Below are 10,133 nucleotides of genomic sequence, written 5' to 3' on the forward strand. Positions count from 1 at the left end.
ATTGAAAAACGTCCATTTTTGGGAATTGGAAACGGATACTTGTATCCAGATTATTGTGAAATCTTATATCTTGATATTAGGTAATGGTTATTCGGGTCGATCTCGAGCCCCCGATCCTGTTTCGTTCTTGCAAAACCCGTATTTTCGGTGATGACGATCACCCGTGTTCTCAGGATTTAGATCAAGGCTACTTCCAGACGGTCCATATATTTCCACACTTTTAAGTGTTATATCATTATTTTAATATGAGATTTGAATAAATACGTTTGGTATATAAAGTTTTGTTTGTTTCACAAATGAAATCATATGTTTCATTTGTCGAATTGTTTCGCTATTGACTTGTAAAGTAATAGCCACATTTTGATTTCTGCTATTAACTTGTAAAGTTATAGCCGTATTTTGACTTACTATGAACTAAAGTTTCTTAGTTGTATTTATGTTGATACCAAACGGTCTTTTAAAAGAGTTTGGGTATTGATAAATTAATCTTTTATAATGAGTTACTAATTGAGCAAATAAAGAATTTAATTGAAGATGTATGTTAGCGACTGGTATATAAAATATAATAGTTTGTTGGATTACTCAACAATTTAATTGTTGACAGTCTTTGATGGGACCTATCCATTACGGAGGATAGATCCATTCAGGTTAGCTCTGCACGGTGGAAAGGATGCCTACATGTATTATGTGTTACGGACGAGGCGAGGACTTCTTTTGGAAATACATTTTGTAAATTAGATATATGTATAATTAAATTGTAATGATTTTATGATGTTTTGTAAATAATCACTTAATTATGTAAAAAGTTTTAAATACTCTGATATTGGTTTACTGCGGCTATCGAGCTACAGGTTGGATTCAGCCTAGACTTCTATAAGTCTTCCGCTATGCTCTGTAGACAATATTATTATATTTTTTACCTTGGTTTGGGCTGTTTCACCTATGCTCTCACGATCGCAAGAGGCGGTTATGATCCGGGTTCTTTCAGGGAAGCCATGAGTATGGTAGATGTGAGTAAATGTCTTGGAAGCATGAAACAAGAGATGGAGTCTCTGGAGAAGAAGGGTACTTGGTCTATAATGAAAGCACCCAATAACAAGAGGATAGTGGGTTGGAAGTTGTTCTTCAAGAAGAAAAAAAGATTGTCTCGTGAAAGTGGTCCTATCTACAAAGCAAGAGTGGTTGCAAAAGGTTATTCTCATGTCAAAGGCATTGATTTCCATGAGGTGTTCTCTGCTGTGGTGAAACATTCTTTGATTAGAGCCCTACTAGCTTTGGTGGCGATGGAGGACTTGAAGTTACATCAATTAGATGTAAAGACAACATTTCTCCACGGTGATCTTGAGAGGAGATGTACATGAAACAACCGAAAGGCTTTGAGGGGTTCAAAAAGGAAAATTATGAGTGTAAGTTGGAGAAGTCATTATATGGCTTGAAGCAATCTCCGAGGCAATGGTATAGGATGTTTAATGCTTTCAAGATGGTACATAATTTTGCAGCTAAATAGTATGATAGTTGTGTCTACATGAGGAGTACGGATGCGGGGCCTTTGATCTACTTAGTGTTGTATGTGGATGATATGTTGGTTTCTTCAAGAGCATGCTTGAGGTTGTGGAGCTAAAGAGTCAATTGTCAAAAGAGTTTGACATGAAAGATTTGGGATAGAAAGAATGGTTTCTTATACCCTCAGATTGTTTCTCTCCTCTTGATGTTGAAAAGATTTTCGATGGATAACGCCAAGATTGTTTCTACTCCTCTTAGTTCTCACTTTATGCTTTCAAAGGATTTATGCCCTCGAACCAAGCAAGAGGAAGAAGACATGAGGGGTATTCCATACATAAATGCCATCGAGAGTATAATGTACGCTATGGTATGTAGCCGCCCTGATATAGCACAAGCGGTTAGCATGGTTCGTAGATACATGGCAAATCTGGGGAAACGACATTGGGATGCAGTGAAATGGCTTCTTAGATATTTGAAGGGTACATCAGATGTATGCCTCAAGTTTAGGATAGACGACACCGGGCTCACTGGTTATTGTAATTCTGATTTTACGGGTGACCTAGATGGAAGGAAGTCAACTTCGGGTATGGTATTCACTTTGGGTGGTACAGGGATTAGTTGGATGTCTTCTCTACAAGAGGTTACGGCTTTATCTTCAACGGAAATGGAGTATATAGCGGCAACAAAATCTTTCATGAAGGCTAAATGGTTGAAGGGTCTCATAGGGCAGTTGTGTCCAAGGCTAAGTTTGGTTTGTGTGCATTGTGAAAGCCAAAGCGCAATACATTTGGCTAGAAATCAAAATACGTTCCATAGAAGAACCAAACATATTGATTTCAAGATTGTATCTCCATTGGAGAACTATTGAAGGAGTAATAAGACATCTAGGCTAGGACACTGGATACAACCCAATTAGGGGTGAACCACTTAAATCTTTGTGTTGGCTTATATATTTTGTTCTTAATTGCTTAATAGGGGTTGTTGGGGTTGCACAAATTCTATTTTGTTTTGGGTACATGTGTAGGACTTGTTCTTGAGACTTTAACTTTGATTCTTGAATGTATTAGTAAGTAATTTGTTCAGGTATTCAAAGAAGATATCTTCTACTCTTTCAGATCCTATCATTTTTTTTACTTCTATATCTCTCAATTCAAATATAGTGTTAATGCATTTATTGAATATAATTTTATAATATAATCAATTTGTAACTTTTGAACCGATACTATTCCCAACCCAATATTACATGTGGCTACGTACATATGTGTTCAACCTTAGGACGGCTTACAAAAGATGGGAAGTTACGTAATCATTGACGTAAATGATAGATTAAAAGTCAAGGATAAAGATAGTAAAGAAATGTGGTGGTGGAGAATTCTAGTATAAACACTACACTTGTTTCTAGACGCCTAATAATGGACCCATGCATAATACCCCTTTGGAGTTACCAGCATTCATCGGACATTAATTATATACATCTATAATTATTCTAAATTCTAAAATCTGAACCTCAAAAAATAATTAATAAAATATTCAGAAGAACAAAAGAAAGCAATGGGAATCAAGGTTCATGGAGTCCCTCAGGGTGGTGCTTCCATTCGTGTGTTGGCAGCCCTTAATGAGAAGGAGCTCGACTACGAACTCCTTGTCGTTGATATGAAATCTGGCGCTCATAAGCAACAACCATTTCTCTCCCTTAACGTAAGTTTTTTCTACTTTATTCTCTGCCAGGAGTTGTAATTTTTTTTGTCACTGTAAATTAAATTTTCATCAAAGTTTATGATTCATGGAAAATATTTTCAGCTCGTTTTGTACGAGACCGTCTCACGGTAAGATAATCTTAAAATAAAAAGTACATAATTAGCTAAAAATTTCTATTATTGGACTATTTAATTCAAGTATATTTTACGATGAGGTCATCTCATACAAGAATTAGTACAATATTATTTAGGTGAACTTCCTAGGAAATTCACAAAACATTTTTTAATAAAAAATTAGTGTTCATTATTTCATGAGAATTTGTAATTTTAAGGCATATAACTTTCAAACCTTCATAAAGCTATTCAGTTTCAGTTATTAGTAGAATAAATAAAGTTGAATGAGCGATTTGCTAGCAAATTAATTATCCAACGAAAATTTTTCTTTAGTATGGTAAAATTAATTTCGTTCAATTAATATTATTAAATATTATTTTTAATATGAATAACAATTGAAACCATATTCAAAATTTTATGTTTGCTTTGACGACATCGACATGATTTTGTAGTACTTCTTAACTTTTATTCAATTTTTTAATGTTATTTTTATTCTACAAGGATTGAGGAGTTTAATTCACTAAGATTTTTTAGATTACATAAAATATACAATATATCAATGTTACATCTCATTAGATTTTTGTTATATATTTGACTATTATATTTTTATAATTTTTTATATTGATTAACTTAAAAGTCTCAGTTTAATAAAAAAAAAATTTTAAGTGTGGTAAAATTAATAATTAATGTTATATAAAATCACTATTTCAGATAAAAAAGTTTAAAGATTAAGATAAATATCAAAATATGGTAGATTAATAACCTATTTAATCTATAAAGTGACTAAATATAAATAATTTTTAAGCAATTTAATATATTATTTTAATTATTTATATATTGAATTATCCATATTTAAAAATTATAAAAAGTTACTATTATGAAAGTATATGATTAGATGGCTAAAAAAATTTCAGTTATTGAATATAATTTTTTTCTTATACATTAGCTGCAACGTATAAAATAAACTTGAGCGATGAATGTTGTCAATAATATACTTATTTAATTTAACAGTATAATATACTTACTCCATTGTGATATATTCCCTTCGTCCCATTTAATTTGCATCATTTTTATTTTTGAAGTATGGCCTACCACAACCTTTTAATCTCATCCATACATTTTAACACTCTTTTATTTTTATCCACACAATTCATTTTCTTTCTTTATTTATTACCATCATCCACCTTTTTTAAAAAAAACCACAATTTTTTTTTGATTCATACTATATGTGACAGAGTGGGTATTTGTTACGTGATGGTTATTGATATTATTCATATATCATTCAAACTTATTTTATATATTACAGTTTATATGTAAGAAAATATAGTTAAGTGAGATCTTATTTGAATAGATTATAATATCATATTTTTGTAACTTTTAGATGTAAATAATAATCCAATATATAAATGATTAAAATAATATATTAAATTGTGTAAAAAAATTAAATGTAGTATGTATAATAGAACTGGAAAAATATACTTCTACAGTTCTACTTCATATCTAATTAATTCACAATAATTATATTTTGCTATCAATTTATAATTCTTTAATATTTGTGCTAAATTAAATTGTACTGGTATCACCGAACAGACGATCTGAATGAAAAATCACATAATGCTACGTGGTATTTCCAATATCACAACTCACAAGTCAAATAATATCTCTATTTGCACATGCTATTATGTTTGAATTACTTTCTTGCCGTTTTGAATTTGATACAAAGTATATTGTTATTTCAATAAGTTGTAAGTAGAGAATAAAACGATAATAATCAGTACAAGTAAGACATAAACATATTAAGTTCAGGGGATAATCCATTTATGACATGTTTCGTGGTCGATTAGCTTGGGCAAAGAAGTTAATATACGGGGTCTTACTATTGGAGGGGCTGAAAGAATTCATTTTTATACTTATTTTATTAATTGTTTTAATTTCTGTAAATACCCGTATGTTATTTTACTTAACGGTTATTATGTAATAAAAAGCCAAATATTATTAGCTTTCTTAAAATTTGTGAACTAATTATAAGAAAAAAGTTAATGATTTGTACTGTGGTATTTCGTTTTCAAAAATCTATCTTCCATTTAAAATTTTATAAATTGGCTATTTGGATTGTAAGTTTAATGGAGAGTTTTAATAATATATTAATAATTTATTTATTTTTTTTATATTATAAGGGTCTATAATATAAAATTGGCACATGTCCCAAATTATATGAAATGACCTTAATGATGTGCTAAAAATAATATGGACTATAACTAAAAATGAAAATATGGCAAAGTCATAAACATTTATAATAAATAGAAAATGTATAATCAAATCTACAGGGCGTAATGACTTCAATTTTCATATACTTTATATGTTGAATAATATAGCATATCTTAAGACCTTAAACATCATATTAAAAGTTTGTCAATGATTTATCAACTATTATATAAGCTATATATTAGAGCATAATATATTATGAGGTCTTAATTAAAAGTTTAAAATTTTAATTTAGTAATTTAGTTGGTTTTTTACTTACATTGAATGCATTTGATCTTCTTTCATATTGTATATCATTTGGTAATAGTTTCGGATGAATATTTATAATCAATAATGATATATTCATCTGTCTTTTTTGATTTGCATCAAAGAGAAAATGGGTAAATTTTATGATAGTGATAATAAATGAAGAAGGAGAAAGAACTGTATGGATGAAATTTAAAGAGAGTTAAAATATATGAATAAGATTAAAAGAAAGTGGTGGGTCATTATCCAAAACTAGAAATAATGCAAATAAGTGGGACATACCAAAATGAAAAATGATGCCAATCTGATGGGACAGAGGGAGTAACATATAATATATTTTAAGAATTCAATCAAAAATTAAAGTTGATGGTTAAAATTAGAAAAAATTGTATTAATAATTCAACCTATCATCTATCTATTGTTAATAATTCCATATTTGGATTATTTTTTAATACTCTAACCTTTGACCTTAATTTTGCTATTATAATCACATTTTATTTTATAATATTTCAACTTTTGTCCTTAGTTTGCTATCAACGTTTTCAATTAGTATGCTGACCACAAACTAAGGAAAAATGTTAGTTTATTAAAACATAATTCAAAGTTAAAATTATTCACAACGGATGGATAAAATTTTAGATTATTAATGTTAGAGTGTATAACATATTCTGGGTAATCAACCATCAGCCTAAGCTTTTGGTTGATTTGGTTCCTTGACATGGTATCAGTGGCCAACGTGATAAGAGGTTACAGGTTCGAATCTCAAACACCCCTCATTTAAAATGTAATATTTAGCGCTAGGTATTAGGAAAATCTGTGTTGCATTTACACTTCTAGCCCAAAGGGCTCTCGTGTGAGGGGGCGTGTTAAAGTATATAATATATTTTGGGGCTTCAAATATCAACTTGAACTTTTGGTTGAATTGGTTCCTTGACAATTAATATATGTTTCCTTAAAATGTTACCCCCTCCGTTCCTTTTTGATCTTCCACATTACTATAACGGGTAGTTTCAAAAGTTCTTCCACTTTAGAATACTTTCTATTTTTAGAAAGTTTTTATCCCACTTTTACCCCTTAAAACCCCACTTTTACCCCTTTTCTTTTATTTATAATTATTTTCTCTCTCATACTTTCAATACAATTATTACTTCACACTACTATTTAATTAAAATAATACCCACTACAACCTCATACTTCCAATACAATCATTACTTTCCACTATTATATAATTAAAATAATACCCACAACCACCAAAGATTCTCTTTTTCTTAATCTTTGTGAAATACCCAAATAGGAAGATCAAATAGGAACGGAGGGAGTATTACATATTAAAATTTTTTATCCAAGTTTAAGAATAGGATTCCTCCAAAAAAAAAAAAGTTTAAGAATAGGAAAAGGTGATTAAGCCTTGGGCACATTGGAAACGTGGAGTATTTATACACCTTTGGGGTTTGAATAGTCCACTCTATAGAGCAATGTTATTTTCAAAAATGTGGATGCACCACTACTGTCGAAGGATGCATCACTTTTTATTTCAACTTTGTTTTCGAAATAATCCAAGTTTACTTTGGATTTTGTGAGAAACCAGTTCAAATTCTATTATTCTTATCACATCTTTTTCACTCAATAGAGCTCCAATATTCTTTTTATTTGAATGATAATTATTTATTTAAATGTTATTGATAAATGAATATACCCCACATATTCTAAGTTGGCCAGATGTAGCATATATTTTAAATTAAATTATGATTGTTATCTAGTTAAATTCACAAAATGTTTTTTAAAATTCACGTAGTGACTTTGAGCTTTTATTAAAAATATTAAGTTTTTTGTTAAATTAAGTAAATACTTAGACTGTATTCCGTATATTTGGTCAATTACATTAATGTTTGTTTTTTCTTAAAAAAAATATCATTACATTGAATAAAAATACCGTAAAGTTAAAAAAAAACATTTCTTTTGTCTACCATGTTAAAAAATTAGAAGGTCAAAGTCACTACGTAGATTAAAAAAAGTTTGTCTACCACGTGGAAAAGCTGAATTTGGGTTATCACGTTAAATTTCCCAAATATAAATCAAAAAGATCAATGAATAGTGTAAAACTATGCTTAAAAGTTATCCTTGATGCTGGACATTGGTTTCACACTTAAACACTTCATTTTAGGCGTAAAAATAATTATTTAGATGTATCCGACACTTGAACACGTACCAATATACGATCTCAGTCGTCGAGTTTAAGTAACGAAAAGGGGACAATTATTCGGAGGGAGTAAATGTATTTTAACATGGGCTTTTATTTTCTCGTCAATTCCGTACCATTAATTACATATCTTGAGAAATAATGTAAGACTTTGTTTATTTCCAGCCATTTGGACAAGTACCAGCTCTTGAAGATGGAGATATCAAGCTCTTTGGTAAAATCAATTTCATTTACTTCATCGTTTTCATCAATTATACGTTTTAAAGTTTGTGTAATCGAAGATTAATTTCTTTTTATAAACAGAATCAAGAGCGATTACAAAATACATAGCATACACATATGAAAACCATGGAACACCCCTTATATACAAGCAAGGAAAAGAAATGGCGGACCTAGCAGTTTGGATGGAAGTGGAGGCTCACCAATTCGATCCTGTAGTGAGCAAACTCGCTTGGGAGCTTGTTTACAAGGGCATGTTCGGTTTGCAAACTGATGAGGCGGCAGTCGAAGAACACACAACTAAGTTAGCAAAGGTCCTTGATGTTTACGAAGCTCGTTTGTCGAAGACTAAGTACATAGCGGGTGATGCTTACACCTTAGCTGATCTTAATCACTTGCCTGGACTGAAGTACATGATGGGCTCAAAAGTGCAGCATTTGTTGGATGAACGTCCTCATGTCAGTGCTTGGTGCAAGAATATCATGGCCCGCCCTGCTTCAGCAAAAGTTTTAAACATGGATAAACAAGCATGAATTGAACTATATATAGTTCAAAATATGTTGTGCTCTAGTATTATGAACTATGGTTGTTTAGGCAAATAGATCTGATGTGGTGTTTTTGTTGAGTGAGTTTTACTTTGTGAATTGTGATGTATGAGGTTGATAATAAGACCAGTGATCAGTGTTTTGTTAAGAGATTCTATATGTAGTTCATGTATAAGAGTTAAAAATTTAGAATGTTTTGCTTTGGATTTAAATACATCTTGTGGCATATGAAAGCTTATGAAAGCACTTCTTTCTTTGATTAATGGTGGGTATTTAGTACTCAAGATGTGTGTTATGGGGCCAAATAAATAACTCATTAATCAAACTCTAAACCACCCATCTTGGTCCACTAACTTTCTAAAATAACTACCTACTACTCACCATTACCTACCACTACCTCCCATCATACCTATGATGTCCCTTAAGTCACTAATCAACCTCCATTCTACCGTTATAACTAAAATACTTGTTGCATATCTCATTTGCACCCGAAGTTTTTATATTCTCATAGTTACTCTGCTAAAATACATCGCCCTCCTACTTACAATATATACTTAACCAAATATTTCTTCAATTGATCTGAACTTATCTTATAATTCGTTAATCTTGTATTCATTCAATATCATACATTCATTGATTTCTATTTTCCGATTTGACTTGAGCGTCGGATGGGTTTTCTGAGAAATCACCCCCGAGCAAGGCTAAGATTGTATTGCAAGATTTGAGGTCTCAACAATGGAAGGATCATAAGTACTTTTAGCATACTGACAGTTATCCCCGACTACATCTTATTTCCAGATATTTAAGTGTCTTTTTTGCACTTTTTTATTTCATTACTGAAACAGTTTGACGCTATCTGTGGGGATCAATAAGCTTAATCCTTATCTTATGTGAATGTAAAAAGCCACTTGCCTAAATAATACTTCTCGGTGATAATTTTTGAGTCTTTAACCCCAAATGTTATTTATATTATAGAGAACACTTAAAAAAATTAAACACACGTAGTGTTGTGCTTCGAACCGTCAGGAATCATGGCCATTCTTTCTCCTGTCTCCATTATTCGCGATTTAAGAGGGTGAGATGATGAAATTTCATCATACACCAAGAATAACCCATACTTTATTTTCAATTATAAACCAATAAATCCTCGAAATATTCTTATAGTGAAGCAATTAAATAGGACCCATAATTCAACCCTTCAATCAAGAGGAAACAGTTGAAGAGAAGGACAAGAAGTAGACAATAAAAAGTCGTCACCATTATCGTTATGGTGACGGTGACGAGGAGATGATTTTGAAAGAAAGTAAAATGCGGAATTAAGAAGTAATTATGGTTTGAATACTG

At 30.8% G+C, this 10,133-nt stretch overlaps 1 protein-coding gene across 1 annotated transcript; it reads left to right on the top strand.

Annotated features, from left to right (window-relative positions):
• Positions 1 to 2,880: 2,880 nt before the first annotated feature.
• On the top strand, positions 2,881 to 9,001 carry LOC130828866 (glutathione S-transferase-like). Its single transcript, XM_057694888.1, has 3 exons — positions 2,881 to 3,201; positions 8,191 to 8,239; positions 8,329 to 9,001. The coding sequence occupies exons 1-3, from the start codon at positions 3,055 to 3,057 to the stop codon at positions 8,775 to 8,777; spliced, it is 645 nt and encodes a 214-aa protein (XP_057550871.1). The 5' UTR covers positions 2,881 to 3,054; the 3' UTR covers positions 8,778 to 9,001.
• The last annotated feature ends 1,132 nt before the right edge of the window (positions 9,002 to 10,133 follow it).

The sequence above is a fragment of the Amaranthus tricolor genome, chromosome 12 (assembly GCF_026212465.1).
Source record: "Amaranthus tricolor cultivar Red isolate AtriRed21 chromosome 12, ASM2621246v1, whole genome shotgun sequence".
NCBI lineage: Eukaryota > Viridiplantae > Streptophyta > Magnoliopsida > Caryophyllales > Amaranthaceae > Amaranthus > Amaranthus tricolor.

Coding starts and splice junctions, on each gene's coding strand:
- LOC130828866 (XM_057694888.1), top strand. CDS start 3,055: ATGGGAATCAAGGTTCATGGAGTCCCTCAGGGTGGTGCTTCCATTCGT. Junction 3,202..8,190: donor AACCATTTCTCTCCCTTAAC/GTAAGTTTTTTC, acceptor GTTTATTTCCAG/CCATTTGGACAAGTACCAGC. Junction 8,240..8,328: donor TGGAGATATCAAGCTCTTTG/GTAAAATCAATT, acceptor TTTTATAAACAG/AATCAAGAGCGATTACAAAA.